The 24,701-nt window shown below is 55.4% G+C and overlaps 1 protein-coding gene across 4 annotated transcripts; it reads left to right on the forward strand.

Annotated features, from left to right (window-relative positions):
• The first annotated feature begins 1,377 nt into the window (after positions 1-1,377).
• Positions 1,378-24,358, forward strand: TRIOBP (TRIO and F-actin binding protein). Of its 4 annotated transcripts, XM_085569186.1 has the most exons (21): positions 1,378-2,724; positions 4,071-4,204; positions 4,599-4,710; positions 5,243-5,444; positions 5,850-6,201; positions 6,945-7,077; positions 7,439-8,422; positions 8,694-8,789; positions 13,993-14,049; positions 14,396-14,464; positions 14,886-14,975; positions 15,821-15,930; positions 16,381-16,936; positions 17,541-17,651; positions 19,618-19,765; positions 20,266-20,377; positions 20,850-21,009; positions 21,349-21,462; positions 21,757-21,843; positions 22,690-22,847; positions 23,550-24,358. In XM_085569186.1, exons 1-20 carry the CDS (start codon positions 2,611-2,613, stop codon positions 22,843-22,845), a joined length of 3,897 nt encoding a protein of 1,298 aa, XP_085425312.1. In that variant the 5' UTR covers positions 1,378-2,610; the 3' UTR covers positions 22,846-22,847; positions 23,550-24,358. The 4 variants fall into 4 exon arrangements, with proteins under 4 accessions (XP_085425312.1, XP_085425309.1, XP_085425311.1 ...); XM_085569183.1 differs by lacking the exons at positions 1,378-2,724; positions 4,071-4,204; positions 4,599-4,710; positions 5,243-5,444 and having other exon boundaries at positions 5,584-6,201; positions 16,363-16,936; XM_085569185.1 differs by lacking the exons at positions 1,378-2,724; positions 4,071-4,204; positions 4,599-4,710; positions 5,243-5,444; positions 8,694-8,789 and having other exon boundaries at positions 5,586-6,201; positions 16,363-16,936.
• The last annotated feature ends 343 nt before the right edge of the window (positions 24,359-24,701 follow it).

A 24,701-nucleotide genomic window follows, 5' to 3' on the forward strand; every position in this document is an offset into this window, starting at 1 on the left:
GGTACTTGCAAAAATCAACATGCTAGTGCAATTGCTGCTCTGTAAAGGAAAAGCAGAGGCCAGCAGCTCCATGTGAACCCCCTTTTCCACAGGCATTTCACGCGTGGCTCTGTAGCTAGGTCACTTCGGGCACCTGCGCTTTGCTGGGCACATGCCCCAGGCTGGCACAGAGATGCAGGGCTTTGACGTGGCCTGCCACATTGGAGTTACTATGCATGGTGGCTTCCACTGGCTAGACTGCAATTATGCACACATGCACATACAAAAATATAATTGGGATTATAGAGGATCAAAAACAGACTGTGAGGCAAAAAGATCAGACAGTTGGGGGAAAATTGGAGCACAGCAAAAAGGAGGAATGGCTGCAGTGTGTGCATGATCTGTGTGATAATCAGTGCACTGTAGTTATTGCTTTTGTCATGTATCAAGCTCAAGGCTGTACTCAGTACAGTCACGCTGCTGTTTCCAGCATTGTGTTCCAGAAATGAACTCGAGGAAAAAAGTTACTGGGATAGTGATGAGAACTTTTGGGGACTAAAAGGGAGCTGAATAACGGGTTGTGTGAGGTAGATAGGTTTGAGGAGTGGATTACAGACTGCCCTTAATGAATGAACAAAAGGTGAAATTGAATTTTTAGTAACTCACTAGCATCGGGAAGAGGAGTTTGAATTGGAGCAGTGGAGGACAGATGTTAAGGGCGTTCTGCTAGAAAGAGTGAGGGTGAGGCAGGGCTAGTTCTTGGTAGGTAAAGCCCACGCCAGACAATCTCTCTGAGCGCTGAGGGTAGGCATGACCCCCTGTTGGAGCTGTGCTGGGACGCGCTGGCATTTTGCTCTCTCAGCGCTCGCGGATAAGTCCGCTGCTTTGGCATCTCTTTCGGCTTCGGGATCAATAACTCTTGGGGCGCTGCCTCCGAGGAGCACTGGGTACCCCCCGGGCAAGGGTGAGGCGGTGCCTGGGGAGCTGCGGCTGAGGGGAAGGGCTGGGGGCTGAGGGGAAGGGCTGGGGGCTGAGGGGAAGGGCTGGGGGCTGAGGGGCAGGGCTTAGGGGAAGGGCTGGGGGCTGAGGGGAAGGACTGGGGCCGAGGGGAAGGGCTGGGGGCTGAGGGGAAGGACTGGAGCCGAGGGGAAGGGCTGGGGCTGAGGGGAAGGACTGGGGCCGAGGGGCAGCGCTGGGGCCGAGCCCCGGCCCGGCCGCTCGATCGCCCGGCCGCTGCCCGCGACACGAGGGAGCCCGCGCCCGGGGGCGCCAGGGCCGCGCGCCGCCGCCGGCCACTCAGGAGGCGGTATTCAAATCGCTGCCCGGCGGCAGCCAATCAGAGGGGAGGGGGCGGGGCCCCGCGCCCCGCGGTTCCCACGGCGAGCCTCATTGAGGGGGAGCTCGGCGGGCGGCGAGGCGCTGGGAGCCGTAGGGAAACTGAGGTACCGGGGATACCGGGAGGCACTGGGAGCGCTGAGCACGGCGGCTGCATGCATGCCGAAGGCCCCGGGCATCACAGCATTATCCTGGCAGTAGGCCCCAAGGGATGCGGGGAGTAATGATTTGCCCATCAGGCACTGGGGTACCAGGGATTTCACCCACGGGTGGCAGTGCATGGGCAGTGGTGGGCAGCGATGTGGCGTGTTTTGTGCTGCATCCCTGGCAGGGGAGTGCTTAGGCTCCTGTCAAGCATTTTGTGTGAACAAGTCAAGCAAATATGCCCCAGTGTGAGGAAGGATGCTGCAAGTCCGGCACCAAGTGCAACTTGCTGTACTGAAAATGGGTGCACTGACAAACAAAAATTATAGCTTTGTTCTGGCATTGATGTTTGGCCTTGGTTGTTTTGGGGAGCAGCCATAGCCTTGATCAGCTGCTCTGACTCAAATGTCCATGTTTAGAGCACCAGTGGCATGTTCACATCTCAGATGCTGGTCTGATTTCCTGTCCTTCTATTGGTGCCTCGTCCGGGTAAATTAGGCAGAACCGTCCCAGCTTAGATCATATTCTCAAATCCAAGGACTCACTCTCAAACCCTGCAGGACAGAGGAATTGATGGTGGGCAGGATGCTTGCAAGAAAACAGAACAGAAATGGGGATCCCAGCTGTCATGCTAGCAGTGCTTGTTAACCTTCACAGTTTTAAAGTCCGCTGTCCTACAGGTCTCAAAATTTTAGCAGGATTAACAAGAGTCTCAGTGGGTTTCCAAATTTCCTAAGCTGCTTATAGCCATCCCTTTATGACCAACATAATTAAGAAAAAAGGTTTAGTTTTCATGCCTTTTAAGAGAGAAAAAACATTTCCATCAAACAAAGTAGCAGGACATGTGCATCATTCCCTCTGTTCACAAGGACTCCCAAACAGAGGAGTGTCAGCAGTCATTTCAGAGTGTAGTGTGCCTTCTAAAAGAGCTGTTGCTAGAGCACTTTCTTTTATTACCTGTATTTATATGGATCACCTTGTACCTGGGTTCCCTTTGATTCCAGTATTGACAGCTGGGAGCAGCAAACTTCAGTCTGGAAATAACATTCCTGCTTTCACAGCTTCTTCTGCTGCTGTTCCTTCCTCCTTTTTCTCCTGGCTAGCCCCTGCCAGTAGCCCATCAGCCAAAGATCTTCGTCCCTGCTATGCACAATGTCTGGTTCAGTGGATGACGTGCCTTGCATGAACTTTGAAGCCAACATATTTGCAAAGAGCCTGTGCCAGCACTGTTTCCGAGCCGCAGGGGCTCACCAGCATGCTGTCCAGGTGAGCTCCTCCATCCCACCTGCAGGCTATGGATACTTCATTAAGGGTCTCTTTGTTCTATACTGGATCCACCTGCCTTTTTAGAGACAGAAATCCCTAAGACAAAGGCTCAGCAAGGATTTCTAGATTTCTTGGTGGGGAAAACCTCTATGGGCATTCCTTTGCAGGCATAGGAATGCTTAATTTAACTGTTCCAGATCACAGCTGGGAACCAAGCTGAGCAGAGAAGTGCTGGACACTGGATACAAGGGGCTTGATAGCCTTTCCCTGGAAGGGAAAGCAGGAGTGTCACAGATGCAAAGCTACAAGGAGGGAATTGGAAACTGGCAGAGCAGGGACCCGCCCTGTATTAATCTCTGCTTGATGCTTGCTGGCATTTACAGCTTTGCCTCACCTTAAATAGGGTCCTGGTCGATTCCCTATGGCCTCAGCTGTTGGCTTGGGGCCAGGGCTCAGTTCTCTCCCTGAGGCAGCTTCAGCAAGATGTTCCCAGAGGAGAAGGCAGGAGAGGGGTAAATCTCATGGTGTTTTGGGCTCCAGATACCTTGATCCAACATGATCCTTTGGGAAAGGACTGGACACAAAAGCTACTTGGCTGTCTCCAACTGGGCGACAGCTGGTTTCATGTTCACAGAGGGTTTCGTGTTGTTTGACGTCCTACAGGAGCGGCTGGCCAGGCATGATGAAATAGTAATGAGCTTCCCTCTCTCTTTCTCACCCTTTCCCCCTCTCCTCCTGGCCTTGGGTCCTCTAAGGTTACCTTAGCCCTTCACCCTCGATCTGCTCAGAGCTGTCAGCTCTGAGTGAATCCTGGTGCAGGCAAGATGCTGGAGGGAAGGCAGCACAGACAGCCAGCTCCCCGGAGCCTCCCCCACTGCTGCTCATAAGCCCCGCAGGTAATGGGGGCCAGGGAGGATGCTGAGATGCCTGCAAGCCCTGACAGAGAGAGGCAGAGGCTGGGACTACAGCCTTTTCTGCAAAAATCTTCCTTCCACTTGGCTCCACTGCCTCTCCCTGAGCTATCCTGCTGGAGAGCCGCTATCCTGAGGGAGAGTGGCTACAGGCATCATCCGTGCCAACATCGGGGGGCAGTTTCCCTGAACCCTCATCCACACATGCCGTCTTTGGGATGTCTGCAGCATTCAGCATCACATAGGAGTGTGCTGGGTCTCCCTGGCCTCTTGATGTAGGAGAAAAATCTCAACGGTGGGCTGGGAGAGATATCAAGAGCCCTGGAGGCCAGGCTGCTCTCGGAGGAGGAAAAAGGAGCAGGCATTTCCAAGAGGCAGCCTTCATCCTCATCCTTGGCACGCTGACAGCACCATTGCACCCCTTCTTCCTCGCAGGATCACGCCACGGAGGTCACAGGGCGCGATGCCTGCAGCGATGCAGCCCCAGGGGAGCCCTGGGACTCCCTCCATATTTTAGCCCCGCAGTGCGAGGTGTACGTGTGTGTGGGCCCAGCGGAGGGCACGGAGCGGTGAGTACCAGCCGGGAGCCCTGCTGCTCCAACAAGCCCCTTCGGTGGGAAGAACGGAGGAGGGGGAGCGGGAAGCCAAGCAGGGGGAAATCAGCTGCCTTTTCCCAGATGCTCTGCACACTGGTGCCTGGGAAAAAGGAGTGAGAAACCCCCATGCGATGCACTCTAACCATTCCTCTGGGCTGACCCTGGAGAGGTCAGGGGGCTCCTGAAAGAGTGTCCTTCATCCTCATTCCCTCCAGAGCAAGGCAGGTGGTCTCAGGATGGGCTCTGCCAGCCTCTGCCCATCCAGTAGAGAGTGAGTCAGTGTGGCTTGGGCTGCCAGTGCTGTCACTTGCCCCTGAGCTCTGCGGGCTGTGCTGACCACCAGCTGTCCTCTCTCCCTGCCCCACAGCTGGCACGAGAGCAGGCGATATCCCCCACTCAGCCCCGGAGCTGAGGGTGAGCACAGAGAAACTGGCACCGACCCCAGCGCCTGTGCTGAAGCCAACTCCACGCTTGCCAGGGTGAGATGGGGATCTCTTGTGGTTTGGGTTATTTTGGTATCCCCAGCTCCCTTGGCCCTTCAATGCCACTTTTGCTGGGCCCATTCAGAAGGTTTCTGGGTACACAAACATGTTGAATTTGTCCCTCTGTCTCTCCTGCCTTGGCCAGATGGAGGAAAGAGCCCATCATGTGCAGGGAGGTGGATTTGATTATTTTTATGGGTCCCTTAAAACTTGAGATATTCTATAATTCTAAGGTCCTCAGATGCAAGGAGGGGATCAGCTGAGACTCTTAGTCCCCACAAAGGAGGCTCTCCCCCTCAAGAGCTCATGAGATTTGCTCTTGGATACTCCCATGTGGACTTTTCTATGTTGTTTCTTGCCATCGTTGGTCTGGCATCATCTTACACTCACACAGCTCCTCTTCTGGTTCCTTTTTACCTGCAGTTTTGAGCTGAACAGGCTGTAAGTTCTCATATATACTCTTACCTCCTTCCAGCCTACAGAAGCTACTAGTCCCCATTGCAGAGATCTGCCCTATCTTGTCACCCAGGAAGGGGAAATGACCCGTTTCTGGGACAACACTTTGGGATCAGGCAAACGGGACATGATGAACTACTTGGGCCATAAGGAGGAGGTGCGGTCACGAGCCCCACAGGCAGACAGACCCAGGTGGGCTCAGCCTGTTCCCTCTGGATCCTGGGTGAGAACTGAAGCCCAGGGCTTTAGGAAAGAAATCTGTCCACTGAAAGCAGGTACTCTTGGTTTGCTCCTGTGTGAGATCCTGGTTCTGGTGTGCTTTCCACCCAGGAGTCTCTGAGATTCAAGGCAGATCTCTGTTTAGATTTAGCATCTCTTTATCTAATTGTGGTCCCAGGAAGTGTTCAACACATCCGCGGGCACTATGTGAGAATCCATCTGTGTGTGTGCTGGCTGCAAACCGGGGGCGTCTTTGGTGCTCTCTATCTGCATGGTTTGGCATGCCCTCGGCTCGAAGTGCTGTGTTCCAGTGCTCCCACCCTGCCTCGAGGGAGTCTGGGTTTTATCTCTGCCCTCCTGGACCATTTCTAGCTCTCCTCCGAAGACCTGCTTTGCCGTGGACGTGGTGGCATCCCGCGTCGCTCGCGCCTCCCCCAGTAACGGCCTTCTCCCCGTCCCAGAGCGCCGCCCTGCCAGCCAGAAGCCTGAGGAGAGCTGGCCAAAGCACCGAAAAACTGACCCTCCCTGGGCATCCACCCTGCCACGCAGCCCAGCTGGCTCCCCGCCGGCCCGCAGCGACCTGCTGGGTGGCAGTGGGCGCCTCTCTGGCCCACGGGTCCGGGAGTCCCACGGGCACTCCAGCAGTGGGGGTGCAGAGGCACGGCACGGGCTGGAGAGGCAGGAGTACACGGTGCTGGCAGACCTGCCCAAGCCCAAGCGCCTCGGCCAGCGGGATGCTGCTGACCGCTATGGCTCCCGGACACTCAGCCCTGGCCAAGTGGAGGTGGAGAGGATGTTTGGATGTGAACGCAGGTGAGAAGTAATGGGACCCCACAGTGGTCAGAGGCAGGGGATTGCCCTTCCACGCTCTTGGGGGCCCCCACCTCTGAACGGCTGTGCTTCAGGAGGAAGGCAAGGCTAGATGGCAGAGCTCAGCTTTCAGCTGTGCTTAAGTTTCCCTCAAAGCAAGGGTTGGGTATAGGCTCAGAGCTTCCTCCATTGTGGCATATGGGCAGCTGAGGCTGTTGGAAAGGTTGTGGAAGGGAGCATCCTACCTTCCTCATCCTCACAGCCACCTGGAAGCTGCAGGACCTGCTACAAAGCAAGGCTCCCCACAGTAAAAGGGCCAGGAAAGAGGTGTTCCCCAATCCTAGCATAAATATCTCCCCAGGAATTTCACATTCACTGTAGGAGCCACTCGGGAAATTATTGGGGATGCCAAGAAGTAGCCAGTAGCTGTTTAGGCTTCAGCTGGAGGAGCAAGATCGGCTCCAGTAGTGGTGGCACAGGGCAGGAGGGGACATAAGGAGGGACTGGGAAAGTGGGTGGGATGTAAAGATGAAGGGAAGCTTGAGGAGTAGTGTGAAGAAGACATGGGTGAGGCAGCAGGATATGAAAGCTGAGGTAGTTGGTGGGGACAGGGAGAGGCTACGGCGCACACAGTATCTGGGGCAGGTGGAGGTCTGTGGGGTCAGGATAAGGTGGAGCAGGGTTTGCAGGGGCTCTGCTTCCTAGCTGAGCAGGGTGGCAGCTGGACCAACTGTGTGTGCCCACAGGAAATCAGAGACACTGGAGGCCTTCCAGGCTCTGGAGGAAGGCCGTGTGGACCGACTCGATGGCAAGACGCCGGTGCCTCCCAGCAAAGGCCACCTAACTCGGAGGCAGTCCAGCCCAAACCTGCCCAGGGAGGTGAGGCTTGGCTGCACAGCAGGACCTCATCCCAGCTCTGCAAGCTGAGCTGCTTTTTCCTGTCACATTTTTCTCTTCTTCTGCCACATGCTTCTCTCTTTCATTCCCCTTCTCCCTCTTCCCTTTAATCCTAGCTCTTCCTCTGTCATGGACTGGGACCCTTGGCTCTTAAAATGCAGCAGCCCTTTCACCCTTTGGGTGCAAGAGGCTTCTCTACAGTATGGACTGGCTCTATGCACAGGAATGCAACTTCTCTCTGGGGAGCCATTTAACCAAATCACCTGCTAGCCCTAATCCCATCTCGTTCTGCTCATTGGCACTTTTTTAAGAGGATCCCTGCTTTCTCTCCCCTGTGACCCAGGGTCAGCGACTCTCCTGGCAGCTGGAGCAGCGCAGCAGAGACCCCAAAGAGCGCCGGCGTTCCCCCAGCCCAGCTCAGCACCCCGAGAAGGCCAGCAGGACCCGGGGGGACTCCCCACGCCCTGCTAGCCCTGGCTGGCTGCTGGAGAGGGGGAGCCAGAGCCCACGCTCCACAAGCCCAGCCCGCAGGTTGGAGAGGAGAGCAGGGGAGCCCGTCACCCCTCCCTGTCGCACTGAGAAAAGCTGGAGAAGCCGAGGGGAGCCTGCCCGCCCCCCAAACTCAGACAGGGGCCGAGCCACCTGGCAAGCAGGGGGTATACAGCAGATGCTGGAGAAGAGGAGCCGAGGGGATTCCCTGCACCCCACAGGTGCTGGGAAGGGCACAGATATCGTCAGGCTGAGCCGAGCAGGGCCGCCACCACGGGCCCTCAGTCCTGGGAGACGTACAGAGAGCACAAGGAAAAGCCAAAAGGAGATCTCCCCTCCCAGCTTGGTGCGGGGGCCAGACAGGCAACGAGTGAAGCCAGGGGAGCCACTGCACCTTGCAGGGCCCAGGAAGCCATCCGAATGTAGCTGGCAGAGCCTCCGGGAAAAGCTGACATCCTCCCAGCCTGCAAAGGGCACCTGCAGTGACTGGAAAGGCCGAGGCAAGCCCCTGCGCCCCACAAGCCCGACGCGACCACTGGAGCAGGACTGGAGGGGCCGGGGGGATGCCCACCAAGCACAGGTGTGGGAGAAGGACTGGAAGCGCCAAGAGATGCCCGTGTGCCATACAGATGTGATGCGCCAGCTGGAAAGGGACTGGAAAAACCCTGCTAGATGTCTGGATGTGGGATTACGGTCGGATGACAGCTGGAAAAGACCTGAGAGTCCAGCACAGCACCTGGATGAGGACTGGAAGGGTCCCGAGCACACACGAGATACACACAGCCCTGAGAAGCCATTGGAAACTGACTGGGGGAACAAGAGTCTTCTCATTTACCATGTGAGTAGGGCAGGAGCCAGAGGTGATGGGGACCCTGCAAGGCCTAAAACTGGCAAGCACAGGCTGGGTGGGTCCACTGGGTCGCAATTCTGTGCACCCTGATTCCCTTAGATCCTCTGCTTCTCCAGGGAAATTGTACTGCCCGCCTGGCACTGGGAGGAGGGAAGATGCTCTCTTCCCTAGCTCACGCCAGGAGATGGATGCTCAGATCTGGGAAACTGAGGTGAGGACTAAGCCCCAATGGCTTCAGCTCCTGCTTTCTCCCCTGCAGCCCCAGCTGGGTGGAAGCACCTTCCCACCACAAAGCAGCACTGGCTCCTCAGGAAGCCCGCAGCCACATTTGAATGCCAGTAAGAAGCGGAACAAGGTAGGGGCCAGGCCCTGGGAATTGTGAAGGAGGGGCAACTGCCCTTCTCTGGTAGTCACTGAGGGCAGGACCTAGGTCTCCAGCACTTGACCTGAGCAGGTCCAGCATGGTGCTGCCTCCCCATGATGTCCTGGATGCTGTGCTCATGAGCACTCCTCTTTGTCCTTCACCCATTTCTCAGGTGGGGAAACTGAGGCACAGAGCCCTTTTATAAAGCCAGAGAAGGGTAAACAGTAGACCTGGGACTAAAATCTCAGTACAGTTACTTTCCTTTGCTTTTATTATTGGCCAGTGCTGTGATGGCACCGAGGGTTTTACAGGGACGAAGCGGACTTTAGTGGTGTGAAAGAAGATACAGTGTATTGTGTTGGCATTCCTGCAAAATGGCATTACAGCAGCTATGGGGGGCTGAAGAAAGTATTCCAGGAGCCCATGTTGCTGGCAGCTGCATACAAGTTCCTGCCTCTGCCCCCCTCTGTGCACATCAGTCATCTCAGCCAGGTCATCCTCTGCTAGGACCTGCCTTTGTTCTTTACACAAGGACAAACTGCAGCCAGGAAAGAGGCTGTCAAAGGCCTCTGAAACTCGAAACGGGTGACATCCTTTCCCTCACTTCCCTGTATCAGACCAGAGAGGAGCCCAAAGCCCTGAACTCACCCTGTACAACTGGGCCAGATCGCCTCACCTGTGCCAGGTTTCTTCAGCACTGAGCTCTGGCACCTTCCCTTTGCCTTGCAGCAAGAAGCATCATCTTGGTGTGATTGCACAGTACAGCCTGGCATTTTGTGATGCACAGCCCCTCTCCCCTTTTCCTTTGGGACTCTCTCTAGCAATTCCCTTTCCTGAGGCCAGCTGGCATGACTTTCCAGGGGCACTGGGAGCCTCCCCATGACCTCCTACCATCCCTGCCATGAACCCAGAGAGGTTTAGTTGGTTGGATAAAACCAAGCAGCCCCAGGATCCAAGGCGAGGACCCCATTGTGTGCACTGCTGAAAATCCTTGCCTTCGAAAAATCCCAGCCTGAGAGCAAACCCTGCCTGAGTAAGGGCTGGGCTCCTGGCAGTCCCTTCCCGGGGCAGCAGCGGCTGAACCCGTCCCTCCCAGGGCTTCACCTTTCCCGGGCCAGCGGGCCAGGAAAGGGACACGGCTCGGCCCCAGCATCGCCCCCGTCCCGTCCCGTCCCGTCCCCAACGCCCCGGGGCCACCGCCCCTTTCCGTGCGGACCGGCGGCCTCGCCCGCCCCGGCGGCTCCATTGGCTGCGGGCGGTCGGGGCGGCGGCTGCGGCTGCCATTGGCCTGCCCGGGTCCTCCCAGGAAGTTCTGGGGGGAGGAAAGAAAAGTTTTTTGAGGTGGTTTTCTTTTTTCCCCCCTCCTTTCCTTTCCTTTTCCTTTCCTTTTTTTTTTTCTTTCCTTAAAAAAAAAGAAAAGCAAGAGGCGCGCGGGGACGCGGGGCGGGCGGCGGAGCGGGCATGGTGGGGCCGTGGAAGCCGCCCGGGCGCTGAAGCCGCCCCGCCGCCCTGGCTGCCAGCGCCCGGCCCCGCCGCGACCCCGGCCCCGCCGGCCGCGGCGCCCCCGCCATGACGGTGAGTCGGGACCTGGGCTTCGGGGCTCGGTGGGCCGTGATCGCGGGGACTCCTCCTTCGGAGCCCGGGGGACGGTCCGGGGCTGGGAGGGGGCGGGGGACCCCAGCTGTCAGCCGCCGCCTCCGGGGGTCCCTGCGCTCCGGGGATCTCTGGAGCCGCAGCTCCCTGGCGGACTCTGGCCCCGGGATTCCAGGCTGTGGCGGCTCTTCCTTGGTTCCCTTCCCCATCACCCCCCAGAGCTCCTCGTGGCACCACCCCACCCCGATAAGCGTGAGCGTGAATCGGGCTGAGGTCAGGCCAGCTCACCGCACCTATGACCGCAGTCGGATGCCAAATTGGTGTCCCCCCGGGCGCGGGGAGCTCCGGCTCCCTGTGGGAAGCAGATGCGGTTTGGGGCAGGGAGCATCCCACCCCTGGGGCGAACTTTGCTTGGCACAGGCGGCTGCCGGCCGCGAGCGGGGTGGTGGAGGTGACAGGCTGGGCTGTGCCCGCCGGCATTTCGCACGGGGGCGGTGGGAAGGGGAGAGCCCGTCCGCTGGCTCGTCTCACTGCACGTGTAGATTCGGGAGCTGCATGTGTGCTCCAGGCTGCGAGTGATTTTGCTTTCACCCAGCTAAGCTGGAGCGGTTTTGCTTTGTGTTTTGGCCTGGGGCCCACGCCTTATGAAGTGGGTTCCCCTTTTAGAGGAGAGGAGACATTGTGCTTTCCGGGAGGCTTGAGAGCCCCTTGCACCATCTCCCGGAGGTGGGAGGAAGCAGTGCCTCAGAACCTGCATTGCTGAGGAGCTTTTGGGGAGCAGGAGGCAGGGTGATGACAAAGGCTGGTGATGAAAGCACACACCTGACTATCCTGCTCGGACACTGAGCTTTCTCAGCCTTCTGCAGCCTCTTCTCCTCCACTTCTCCATCCTGGCGCCTCAGTACCACCCAGGAGCAATTCCTTTGCTCCCACCCTGTCCCTTTTCCTTCTTTGGTGTTTACATTCTTCGGATACTTACAGACTGTTATCACCTTCCCTGTAGCCTTTCTTCAACCAGAGCAGCCAGCTGCCTCTCCTTAACCTGCTGTTGCAAGCAAGTCTTTCCAGAAATCACCTACATCCCCAGCTACTGGAGACTCCCTCCAGTGCCTTTACCTGGCCAGCTGTGGGGCTGAACATAAAACTGATGGGTATGGATGCAGCTGGGTAAAATCACTGCCACCACCCCCCAAGCCATCCGCAGCCCCGAGCTGCAGGGCCGTGCATTTGCCGGGGGTGCATCCTGTCGCATCATTGCACCTCTGGCACCCGGATCTCTCCCAGCAGCTCGGCTTTCCTGGATGTTTCCTCCTCCCACTGCTGGGCCGTTTCCTCTGGATGAGGGATTCTATTTGAGCCCCATGCTCTTCTCTGAGCATTTTATACTGGATCAGGGAACTGGATTTGGTTGTGGGGAAGGGAAAAAAAGTGGCTTTAAGCACTTTGTGTATCAACTGAGGCCTCTACTATGGTACTGACCCCGCTATGACGAGAATAGTTCCAAGACAATTCTGCAGAGCTGCAGCTTCATGTCTAAGGCTGGCAGGGAAAGCAGAAACCCTGTGCAGTTTGCCTGCTTGGGAAAAGCCCTCCAGGGGGATTTTCTGGCTCCAGCACTACTTTGGGGGCAGCAGTTTTGGCAGGACTCAGTGGCAGTTTTTTCAGCAGCATGCATCTTGTTAGTATTAATTATTTTGGCACCTAATGCTTTGGGATTGTAAATCCTCAATGAGATGAGACCCAGCTGATCTGTACAACAGCCCCACTCTCTCCCTACATTGTTTTTCTGCCTCCATGGAGCCTGCCCATCTCTCTCTCTTCTGTTGAGTGCACGTGCGTCCCAGGAGGGGGGTGGTTATACTTTGATGTTTTGTCTCCTTTCCTTCCCTCTCACCACTCTGAATTCAGAGCTGGAACTTAAGTCTCCAGACTGGAAGGAATAACGGGAAAAAGGGTGGAGCTGCTAAAACAGAGAAAGAATTAATTTTTGGGGTGCTTTCTCAGGGCAGCAGTGGAGCCACCACAAATCTGGGTTGATGGGAGTGCATAAATCCCCCTTGTCTCCTAGCTGCCAGCACCAGCTGCCTGTCACCTCATCAGGAGGTGAGGTTTGGGAGCCCCCCATGTCCTTTTGCTCTGGTTTCCCTCCCTTCCCAGGGAGCTCAGGACTGCCGGATGCTTCTGGCCAGGCCTGAAGCTGTAGCAGGCGGTGACCTCCCCTTGGCAGGACTCCTTGCTCCTGCTGGAACCAATAGCCAGAGCGCCAGGGTGGGCCGGCACATACTCTGCTCTTGCCGCCCCATAACCCTGGGTGTAACCCATGAGCAGCAGCTCAGAGAGATGAAAGCAGGGAAAGGCTTGGCCTGGCTATACAGCCAGGGAGCTGGGTTTGTGGGGCAGCTGTGGCTGGCCACTGGGCTTGTTCGGGGGATGTGGAGTGGCCATCGGCTGCTGAGACGCCTCCTTCTCTCCAGCTCTGTTTCAGCTGGTAGTTGTAACATGTGGGGACTGCTGGTGGCTTCCGCAGGACTGGCAGGTCTGGTGCTGGACCTCTGGGAGGTCCAGCTTTGGTACTGTCTCTTCTCCCTGCCTGGTTCAGCTGCCTGAGAAGGAGCGGGTTGGCAAACTGACTTCCATGGGAGGAGAGGCCTTGGACTGAATTCTTTGATGGTGCAACTTCCTGGGAGCCAGCAGGAGTGGGAGGATGGACCAGCTGGAGCCTGTTTGGCTGAGGGCAAAGCTAGGGAGAGAGGTTCCCCTGAGTCAGCTCTCTGGTGCTCCACCTTGGGAAGAAGATAAACTGGTTGGGATGCTGCAGCAGTGACATGAAGTTAGGAGGAGGCAAAGAGTGCATGGAAACTTCTTTGTGGCACAGGGTAATCTGGGTGAAATTCTCTTCATCCTTATCTTCTGTTGTTGTGGCTGAGCAGAGGGCAGACTCTGCCGTGGGGGGGGAGCAGACAGAGCTGGGTAAGAGAAAAATTCAGAATCTCAGGGAGGTTGAACGGAGGGAGAGGAGAGAGGATCAAGCACTGACTTCATCTCTACCCTGGGGCACATCGTTTAAAGTCAACGTGTTTTCACAGCTGTTGAATTGCCTCCTGTAGGTTTTTGGTGAGAGTTGAGCTACTATGTTTTTAATAAATTATTAGTGGTGAAGTTACCAGAGGGACATAACTCTGGGGCATGGACAGCCAGGGTTGGGACAAGGCGTGTCTGGTTCATTGTAGCTTTGTCTCCATCTCTGAGGCAAGCTCCATTGGTGGTGGTGGAGCACTCCCTTCTGCCCACTCTCCTTGTCCCTGCCTCCCTCTCTCTGAATAAATACCTCTGAGGCACCTTGTGGAAACCTCTTTGTTGCATATTTTCCTTTACTTTTTTAAAACCTCTTCCCTTATCTTCTGCTTCCTCTTACAGAAATGACTACTGCTGAGAGCTATGCCCAGGTTTTTTTTTGCCATAGGGTTGCATAGCCCCATGAGTTTCCTAAAAGGCTATTCCCATTTTTGTTCTGCCATAGGGGACTCACCTTCCACCCCCTGGCATGGAAAACCCTTTTGTGGGTCACTCCAAGACAGTAATTCTCTGTTTTGTTTTTCAGCCGGATCTTCTCAATTTCAAGAAGGGATGGATGTCCATCCTGGACGAGCCCGGAGAGGTAAGCCTTAGATGAGTCTGCCTCTTCCCCTATCCCCTGCTGCTGGAGAGCCCCAGTGAGCCCACTGATTTCCTTCCTCCTTGCCTGCTGAGGTCTCTCCTTCTGGGAAACACAGTGGGAAACTCTCGGTGGAGGTGCCTCGCTTGGTGTGTGGACACAGAGGTTCATCGAGTGCCTCTCTCCCAGCTGAGGGTCACAAGGGGGATCTGGGAGGGAGGAGGGGAAGAGAAGACCAAGAGGTCATAGTGCAGAGCGTCCCTCCTTGTTCCTACACTTTCCCTGGTAACTGCCTGTCCATTTCCCTCCTGTCTTTTCCCTTCCCTCCCCCTGCCCGGTGCGCCTGCAGTGGAAGAAACATTGGTTCGTGCTGACCGACTCGAGCCTGAGGTATTACCGGGACTCGAACGCAGAGGAGGTAAGCATGGCCAGCCTTTCACCAGCCCTTTCTTCCTTCCAGGCTGGGGGGAAAGGAGCACAGCTCTGGCGTGACCAGGGACAAGCAACAGCACCATGTCCTCCTGAAGGATGGCTGAGGTGCCAAGCTGCTCTTTGCTAAGGGGTGATGAAGAGGATGAAAGCAGGGTGGCAAAGCCTGGGGGGACTGTCAGTTATGGGAGGTGGGGAGAAGGGCTGGTCCTGTGGCTGGGTATGTGGGATGCTCTCCATCCATGCTGCTGGCAGCCCTTCTGTTAGAAGAGACCATGCTGTGCTGGGGAACTGAGTCTGGTTCCCAAAGAGCTGAGCCTGGCTCCCAGGGAACTGTAGGATGAAGGCAGAGGTGGCCTTTTTCAAAGCTGGCTGCACACTGATGTCCTAGCGGGTGGCTGTGCTTGCAGGCTGATGACCTTGACGGAGAAATCGACCTCCGTTCCTGCACGGATGTGACAGAGTTTGCGGTGCAGCGCAACTACGGCTTCCAGATACACGTGAGTGTCCGGCACCACGCATACGGAGCGGCAGCACCAAGGGACACGGGGTGGGAGTGCGTGCTCCCTCCCTGTGCCGAGATGCTGAGAGGCAATTCATACAGACCTCGTGCCAGCATGGTGGCCCAAGGTTGTTTTTTTGACACATGGGTGACAGTGCTCTGGGACATCAGGGCTGGCTGCCTGCAAAGGAAGGAAGGAGGAGGAGGAGGCTTTGCAGGGCTGGCTGAAGGATGTACTGGAGGCAGTCCAGCAGCCAAGCTAAATGCCAGGAGTGTCTGAGTGACATGTTGGCCAAGGCAACTTTTCCACAACTGCGGGGGGAGTAGTGAGCACTGCAGATCTCAATGTAACTTGGCTGACCATGCTCGGAGTGACAACCTGTACCCTGGATCCAGCCCCAGTACAGTTCTGTCCTTGTCTATTTGTTGTAGCAGCAGGAGGTGACTGCTAAGGCAGCATGAGAAGTGATATTTCTGTGGGTGTGCAGGGATGGGCACTTCATGGTCTGGGTTTCCCTGTGCCCTGCTGCTGTACACCAGTGCTGGCACCTGACTCTTGGCACCTGAGCAACTGCTTTGCACCACTGCATGTTTGGCCTAGTGTGCCAGCAAGGTTTTTTTTGCCTTTGCTTGGAGATGGTCCCATGAAGGATCCTCCTCAAATACCCCTCTCACCTCTCCTCTCCCACCCCTCCACCTGTCCCCAAGAGCCTGAGACAGAGGGTGGCCTTTTTAACAGTCCAGCACTGGTGTATGTGAGTGGCTGTGGGTCTCGGGGAGCAAGAGGGAGCTGCTGCACATCCACTGGGTGCTGAGAGGGCCTCTGTCACCTCCCTGTTGCAGACAAAGGATGCTGTCTTCACCCTGTCAGCAATGACCTCTGGCATCCGGCGCAACTGGATCGAGGCCCTGAGGAAGAATGTGCGCCCAGTCAGTGCTCCAGACGTCACCAAGTAAGAGCTGCCCAGTGCTACTTGTCCTTTTTCTCCCTTGCTGTCCCTCTACCCTGACTGGCAGGGGCAAGGAAGGCCCCTCTTGAAATCTCACCACTCTCAGAGCAGCCCTGCCGTCTACTCCTTCTGCAAGTGGTTTGGTTACAGCAGCCAGTGACAGGGGTTGAGAACCTGATGGCTCCCTTTCTTTTACCTGCTTTTTGCCTCACCACATAAGTTTAGACTGGTTTCTCCACCAGCATAGCTGGAGCCAGGGTGGATCCTTGCTGCCTGGTGGAGAAATCTATTTCTCTGAGGGCTGGGATGCTACAGGCCCAGCTCTGCACTCAGTGTGGAGTTTTGTAAGGCTGGGCTGAGTGAGGGTCTGCGCCTAGAGCAGTTGGCTGTGCCTCTCCTGGCATTCTTTCCCACACAGTGCCTCTCTTTCACCAGTTCCTGCTCTGCTTTCAGACTCCCTGACTGTGACAAGGAGAACTTCCGTAACTGCGTTCCCCAGAAAGGCTCACTCCGGACGGAGGAGCAGCAGCGGCCAGGCTCAGGCTCCGAGGGGAACTCAAAGGGCAGTCACTGGAAGGCAGATGGGCAGCGCCATGCCTTTGACTATGTGGAGCTGTCTCCCTTGCCACAAGACCCTGGAAATCAGGGGTCCCTGCAGAGGACAAAAGGGAGCGTGAAGATCTCTGACCGAACTCCCAGGTATGAGGAGCTGGAGCGGGATCTGGCCATCCGTTCAGAGGAGAGGCGGAAATGGTTCGAGACCCCCGATGGCAGGGTCCCAAACAGCGATGGCCCAGCAGGAGACCCTTCCCGCAAGGCCGGGGAGCAGGACCTCCCCACTCCTCCGCTTTCGGAGGACCAAAGGATTCGTCTGAATGAGGAGATAGAGAAGAAGTGGCTGGAACTGGAGCACCTGCCCTTGAAAGACTTGAGGCGGGTGCCCTTGACAACACTGCTGAACCAGAGCAAGACAAGCCAGGGAGACACCAGTGAGGCGCTGAAAAAGGAGGTAGGAGCATCCCTCCTCTCTGAAATCTCTGGGATTCTGGTGGCCCCTTAATGTGGTACTTGGCTAAAGGAGGCTCTGCAGAAGAGCAAGGCAGAGGTGCACGGAGATGCTCGTTCTTTCTGGCTCCTCAAGTGCATGGAAGCTTTTGGAACCTGGTAATGCAAGGCTAGAGGCCAGCTCTCACATACCTACAGAGGTTCCCCAGAGCATGTTTTGGTCCAGAATAATTTATTTAGTGACACTGCTTATGTGGAATCTATGTTTCCTGGAAGTACATTTACAGCCTTCCTTTGCTGGCTATTCCCAAACCTGCAAGCACTTCACCTGCCAGCCTTTGAAAGGAACCATGCTGTGGTGGTTTCCTCCAGCATGGATCCACCTCTGAAAGCTGGGATGTCTCCTCCCTTCCTTACTGGCACTAACCAGGCTGGGGCTGGCTTTGCCTGTGTGGTCTCTTGGCAGGCTGCTGGGGAAGCAGAGGCCTCCATTGGCCATGTGTTGTCCTCCCCATCCATAGGCCCAGTGTTTGGATGTGGCACATTGGTCAGGCCATGGCACTTTTCCACCCTCGGCTGAACATCCTTCTCTGTCCTCTCTGGCACAGATCGAGTCACTGCGGGCACAGCTGGAGTCCTGCCGGGCCAGAAACGAGAGCCTTCGGGAGGCAGCAAAATCCCAGGGGGACAGCCATGTGCCCCGAGGGTACATCTCACAGGTGAGTAGAGTGCCAGACCTGGGGCTTGGGGGTCACTCCCAGTACCAAACTGGGAAATTCTGGCTCAAAGCTTATTGCCAAGCAGGTATTGCTAATCATTGGGTTGCCATGGGGACCCTAACTGGGCCCATTTGTAATCAATGTTAATTACATAAAGGCTGGTGCATGTTGCTCGGCCTTAAAGGGGCCAGGGTTATAAAGGGAGAGAAGGATAATTTGGAGAGAGGTGCAGGATCTGTGTCCTGCTTTGCATATGGGCACAATGGTGTCCTGGGCCATGGGGGTGAGCCATTCCCCAGCTCAGGAGTGGGTCAGCAGCTTCCTGCAGAGCCTCTGGTCATTCCCTGGTGGTTTGGTGCTCACCACATGTGGGTTTTGCTAACTGGGGCTCCCACGTGTCTTGTTAAAAGCAGTCAGTCAGTCAGTCCCTGGGGACAGCCCGAGCCCTGAAGGTCACTTTGACAGCACAGCCCATTTGTTTGCTGGGACAGCACGTGGGAGAGCCAGCAAAGCAGAACTTACTCATGCTTCATCCTCTCACTTCTCTTTGTTTATTTATTTTCCCCTCTCGTGGACTGATCCAAAGCAAGCAGGGTCACATCCCGCAGGGATTTCCTGTGTGGAGGCTGCCGTTTGACCATAGAGTGGGATTTTCAGGATGGGCCTTATGTGTTGGAAGATACCGGGGCAGAGGGGGTTGGCAGGGCAGGAAATTGGGGCTGGTGAAATCTGTTCCACAGGGTTGGCTGTACCTAGCACAGATAAAGAAACCCACAAGCCTTGTAGTACCCAGCCCAGACACTTAGCAGTCTCTGTGTTATTGTGATTTAATATTTACAGCTTACAGGCCTCTTTATGGTAAAAAAAAAAAGCGTAAAAGCAGTGGGAAGGAACTTCCTTATCTTCCTAATAACTTGGCTCAAAAAGCCAGCATTTCACATCTGAGGCCAAACTTGGTCTTTCTCCAAAGGATTCACTCTCTCTGTCTGCCAAGGGTTGCAGCTGGTCCATGAATAGATCAACAAATTGATTCCTCACCTTTTCCACTGTGGTTCTGTGAAGCTTCCCAGCTTCCCTCATCACAGTAGAGAGAAGTAGCCAGGGAGGGTTTGCATTCACACATGTTCCAGTGTCTTTTGTGTGAGCTTTAGTGTTCAGTGGGGAAGGAATGGGATGGCAAGGAGCTGTTGGGGGATGTATCTTCACTCTCTGCTGATGTCCTTGAGGCCCAGGCTATTAATCATCATGGCATGGTTTGTTGGTGCACAAATCCTTCCTGAGAGGCTCAGGGAGGCGCTGCCAGCATCTAGAGGGGGAGTGAAGGTGTAGTGCCAAGATGGGACCCTCTTTGCTTTGCTCTAGCTCGAGTTAATCATAGTACTCAGCATAGAAAGAGCCATCCCCTTGGTCTCAGAGCCATCGGAAAGGAGGGAGGGCTGTGTGAGGAGGATCCCTAACCACTAGGCTGTGGGTAGGGCTCTTTGGCAGTCTCCATCATGCCACAGGGTAATACAGGGTGTCACTTTTCAGAAGAGGAGGCTCAGTTTTCATTGATTCCAGGGGATGCTGCTTCATTTAAAAGGCAGATACTAAGATGCAGTTCCCACTGTTGATCTCTTCCAGCCAGGCAATGCAGCCTGGTGTAGAGTTGGAACTGTGGTGTTGGGCATGTTATTCCCAGCCTTTGGACCAAGAGGGATGTTCCTGTCTTGCTGCTTTAGTTTTAAGAGCTAGAGGAACATTCTTCCTCTATAAAGCACAAAAGGGGGGTTGCAAGATGTGTGTCACTGTAAAATGGTTATGTCCAGTGATTCAAGTGCTACCTCACTTTCAGAAGGAAGAGACCCTCCTGGGAAGTAGTCTCACTTCTTTAAAAATGTCCCTGGACTTGCAGCCAGGTGTCTGTCCTGGCCCAAGCCCTTCCTCCTTCTGTCCTGGTCTCTCACACCTTTGTTCCTCACAACAGGAGGCCTGTGAGCGCAGCCTGGCTGAGATGGAGTCATCCCACCAGCAAGTGATGGAGGAGCTGCAGAGGCACCACCAGCGGGAGCTGGAGCGGCTGCGGCAGGAGAAGGAGCGGCTCCTGGCAGAGGAGGCAGCGGCAACAGCAGCAGGTAGGAGCAAACACCAAGCTGTGCCCCTGCTCGGCTGGCTCCCTCCTGCCTCCCCACAAATGTCTCTTGCCAGAAGCCAGTTGTCCCAGTCAACTGGAGCCACACTGTTCACTATACTGGTGTGAGGCTGGCACTCCTTGGAGCACGAGCTTTGGTGCTTCTTGCTCCTGTGGTGCTGGTGGAGATGGGGTGGTAAAGATACTGAAGGAAATGCGGTCATGCCTCTGGATGGGTGGGAGGAGACCAGCACATTATTGTAGGCGGGTAAGGCAGAAGTGGTAGAGAGCTCCCACAGTGCCCTGTGTTAGTCCCCTTGGCAGGATGATAATCCTGGAGTGTGGAGTCAGTGGGGGATACCCTGAGGGAAGAAGGGGAGGAGGGGGAATCTGTAGCGAGAGATCTGGGAAGCTGCAGTTGCAAGAGCTTAGCCAGTTCTCAGGTGTGTTTTCCATGAGGCTGGCACAGCCTGATCCCCCATTTCTCACTGTCCCCCTCTGCAGCCATTGAGGCACTGAAGAAAGCCCACCGGGAGGAAATGAATAAGGAGCTAGGCAGGACACGGAGCTTCCAGCAATGCAGCTCACTCCCAGAAGCCCTCCAGAAGCAGCACCAGTAAGAAAGCATCTCTCTCACTCCCCTTGTCTGATGATGCTGCCTTGTGCCACTGTCACCACACTCCATCTGCAGCTCTAGCCCTGAGCTTATCCTCCTGCCACTTCCCCAGCTCCTTCCTCAAGGCTAGTGAGTGCCCAGTATGCTCCCAGGGCTGCTGCAGCTGTAGGGCAGTGAGGTTTCTCCTCTGCTTGGCTCTCTTCCCTATAGCACCTCCCTCATACCTATAGCTATTTCCCCTCTATTTTCTTCATGGAAAGCTCCTGCATTTCTTCTGCATGGCTTGGAGCTCCAAGAAGCACCACGCTCATGTGCAGGAGTGTGGGAACTGAAGCTCGGGTTCACAGGGAACATTGTCTTGTGCTAATGACTGATACGGCCAGAGGCTGGCCATGGCAAGGGGAAGGCAGTGCCAGGGGCCGGGAGCTGGCAAGGGTTTTGGGGCAGTGATGAGCTGGTGCCTCTTTGGCAGGTTGGACGTGGAGTCGCTGAAGCGGGAGCTGCAGGTGCTTTCTGAACAGTATTCCCAAAAGTGCCTGGAAATCGAGGAGCTCACCCAGAAGGCAGAAGAGCGGGAGCAGATATTGGAGCACTGTCAGCGGGAGGGGAAGGACCTCCTCCAGAAAAATCAGGCAAGAGAAGGGCTTTCCTGCCAGCAGAGAGGAGCATTGGAGCATGTTTCTCCTTCACACAGCACAACCCCTCCATTAAAACTCTCCTATTTGTTCATATCTCTTCCCTTCTGAGATTCTATCATCAGAAAGAAAAAGGTTAAGAGTTAGAGGCTGTCTAACTGTGACATTAAATATGGCGAGTGTATTCTGCAGGATGTAGGTGCTGCCATTGCCTGTAGACAGGGGGTTATAACATGGTCTCTAAGCTGAACAGGGTCTGCCATGGAGATGGAATGGTCAGGACAGTAAGAAATCCTATGCCATGGCTACTCTGACGTCTTTTGGCTTTGCCTGCAGGAGCTGCAGACCCGCCTCTCGGATGAGATTGGGAAGCTGCGAAGCTTTATTTCATCACGGGGCTCTGGGGACCGCGCTTCGCACAACAACGAGCGGAGTTCCTGCGAGCTGGAGGTACGGGGTCCCCCTGGCTGCCCCGTGGCCTCCATCCCCGCCTGTCCCAGGGGTCTTCTTTTCTTGATGGCTTTGGCTTGGAGCAAGTGGGAGGGGGTGACAATGGAGTGGTTCAGGAAGCAGACCGCAAGGCTCCCTCCTCTGCTCTCTCAGGCTGCTTGCGCCGTTTCCTGCCCCAGCCCTTCTGTCCCTTCCTTCCTTTTCCACCGCTGCACTTGCGCCAGGGCCTGCCGGCCTTTCCGAGGCGGTGGCTCCTGAGTCACCTCTGGTTCCTCTCCCCCTTCTCTGGCCCAGGTGCTGCTGCGGGTGAAGGAGAATGAGCTCCAGTACGTAAAGAAGGAGGTGCAGTGCCTCCGGGAGGAGCTGCAGATGATGCAAAAGGTTGGTGTTTTCTGAGAGCAATTGGGAAAGAGCAGGAGAGGGAAGGCAGGGAAGCAGCAGGGCTGCATATCAGCAGGGTATGGGTGAGTTTGATGGGATGCTTGAGACAAACCCTCTTGTTACCTGTGCTGCTCGTCCTTGCTGACTGCAGAGCACAGAGCAGCTCCAGCAGCACAGACTGGCATAGGCTGACCTTGTACAAAGGAGGAGTCACAGAGCTTCTGATTTCCCCAGATGTATGCACACATAAGCATGGACAAGACTGCAGGCTACCTTCTGCAAGTGGGAAACCTAGATGAAGGCTGCCTGGCATTCTGCTTCCCCTAGTTGTCTCCTCTCTGAGTGGATGAGTTTCCTTGGGCACCGTTTCCGGGTGTGCTGCTCCCTCCACTGGCAGCAGCTACTTCAGAGGAATTTTCAAAGGCCACTGCCAACCTGAAAGAGGCTTTGGAGTTCAGTGGTGCTCCAGGAGTTTATAACTTACATAAATTTTTGGCCATATAAGCAGCTGCACCCAGCTCTCTCAGTGGCCTGCATTCCTGGTGGGATTATTATTTCCCATATGTCTGCCCCGCATCCACGCAAGCCGTGTTAAAGCCCACATCACCTCCTCAACCTGATGCTGCACATCCCTGCTGCTGTGGAACCAGTGTCGCTGCATTCTTCTCAGGCCTGGTGTTTGCAAAGTGACACCTCCATGCTCCTCTTCTGAGTGGTTTCTGGGCTTTAAACTCAAGGCTAGCTCTCCCCTCCTCACCTGCTGGCTCTTCTGCTGGGCTCACCTTGCTGCCACCCTCCCTAAAATCAGCCCTGCAAGCTGCCTGACCCCTCTCCCTCCCCTGGCAGGACAAGAGATTTGCCTCAGGGAAATACCAAGATGTCTATGCAGAGCTGAATCACATTAAGGTGCGCTCGGAGCGAGAGATCGAGCAGCTGAAGGAGCACCTGCGCCTGGCCATGGCGGCTCTGCAGGAGAAGGAGTCGCTGTGCAACAGCAAGTAATGGTGAGCCTGGGGATGCTGGGACGTCCCCTGCAGGTGCAGGTGACTGAGACTGGCTGCTGCAGGGGTGTGGAAGCTGCCAGTTTCTCCTGCTCCAATCAGTTTTGAAACTTTGGGCTTAACTCATCCTTCTCTGCTTATGGCATCCTCTTGGCACTGCTGGTCCTCCTGTTGTGCCTGATGTTCTCCTGAGGGCTCCAGCCCCCTTTTCATGGTGCTCTTGATGCAGCCAGCACCGATCACTCCTGAACGAGGCTGCCTGTGGGAGCCAAATATTGGCCTTTGCCCCATGGCTTGGGTGTTACTGTGGGTAGTTACACATTCCCTGTGTTTGTTTCCGCTGCCTTCACCTTTGAAGTGGTTTCCCTATCGCAGCAAGATAATTTTAGATCTACATCAAAACAGACCCAACTACACCCAGCCCTTCCCCCACGCTCACTTGCAGGCATCTCTGCCACAGATGGGGGGGAGCAAGGTGGCAGGAATGAGGGCATCCTGATGTCCAGAGTGCTTCTGCTTCTTGTATTGGGCTTGCTTGCTTGTATTGGGCTCACCACCCTGCTCCACCAGTGCTTGCTGATGGGTGTTGAGATGAGTGGGTCTGTAGCAGGGCACCAGACAGCCACCTCCCAGGGAGCTGAAGGGATGGCATTTCTGTGCTCACTGGAATCTTTCTAAACCATGTCCGGTTTTCTCTCTCTCTAGGTCTGCTCTACATTTGTTATCTGTTCTTGTTTTGTATTTGCTCCATTCCTCACTTGTGGGGAGAGGGAGGTTGAATCCCTATCCGTTGCCACCTTGGTGAGGAATCCCACATCCCCCCCCAACCTCCTCACGCCCCTTCCAAAGCTTTTTTGATGAAACCTTTTTGCCTGCATACCTGAGCACGTTGTTTGGACTGGCTCCTTACATGCACCTTCCTCAGGATTTTATATGTGAAAATTATATTTTATAGAGGAATTTTTTTCCCTGTGGAAAGGAGGGGAAGAGGAGGAGGAAAACTTTTACTACATCACCCGCATTTTTCTAACCTGAAAAAGAGAACCCAGTTTTTCCCCCTTTCCTAGCTCCGTTTCTCCTGGCCACACACAGCCACCTTTGGCACATATTCCCTCTCTTCCAAATGTCTCCACGGTCCCCCTGGGATGTACGGCAAGGACCATGCTCCCCCTCCCCGTGCTGCCCCCAGGGACCTGCGGAGAAGACACACAAGCCATAGGAGGGAGCCGCTGGAGCTATCTGCCATGATGTGCTTGCCTGAGACGGTTGAAAGAGGACACCTTGGCAAGAGTCCACATGATCGAGCTCTCTCTCCATGACTGCCCTTTTGGCTCCTGCAAGAACCTGCATTGGCAGGAGCCCAGAGCCACAGGGCTTCACCTTTCTGGGGAAGAGGAGCTGTGAGGCTGCTACTGCACTCGCCCGAGCCAACCTCCCCAAGGTGACTGCTGCTGCTGCTCCGCTGTGCCCTTCAACTTTAACTTAATAAAATCTTCCCCTTTCGCTGAGGAAAATGTGTTCCTTGAGCCATGTGGCCCTAATCCAGTGGTGAAGGGGTGAGGGTGTGTGGGGTGTGTGTGTGAGATTTTTTTAGGTTTTGGTATATACTGACCAGATGCTTCCTTTCTTCAGGATTTGGTGAGGGAAAGCAACAGGAGCACCCCTGACCAGAGAGTGAAAGGAGCCTTGCAGTAGCCCAGCAAGTTTGCCCCACCTTCATGTTTGAGGGGAAAAATAATCTGCTTCACTGCACTGCTCCCAAAATTCCATGTGGACCCTGAGCCTCACAGAGGAAGAGCTGAGCCTGGGCTGCATTAGTAAATCCAGTATTGGAAGGGTACATGGCACTGCAAATTG

This window comes from Lonchura striata, chromosome 1A (assembly GCF_050655825.1).
Source record: "Lonchura striata isolate lonStrDom1 chromosome 1A, ASM5065582v1, whole genome shotgun sequence".
Classification (NCBI taxonomy): domain Eukaryota; kingdom Metazoa; phylum Chordata; class Aves; order Passeriformes; family Estrildidae; genus Lonchura; species Lonchura striata.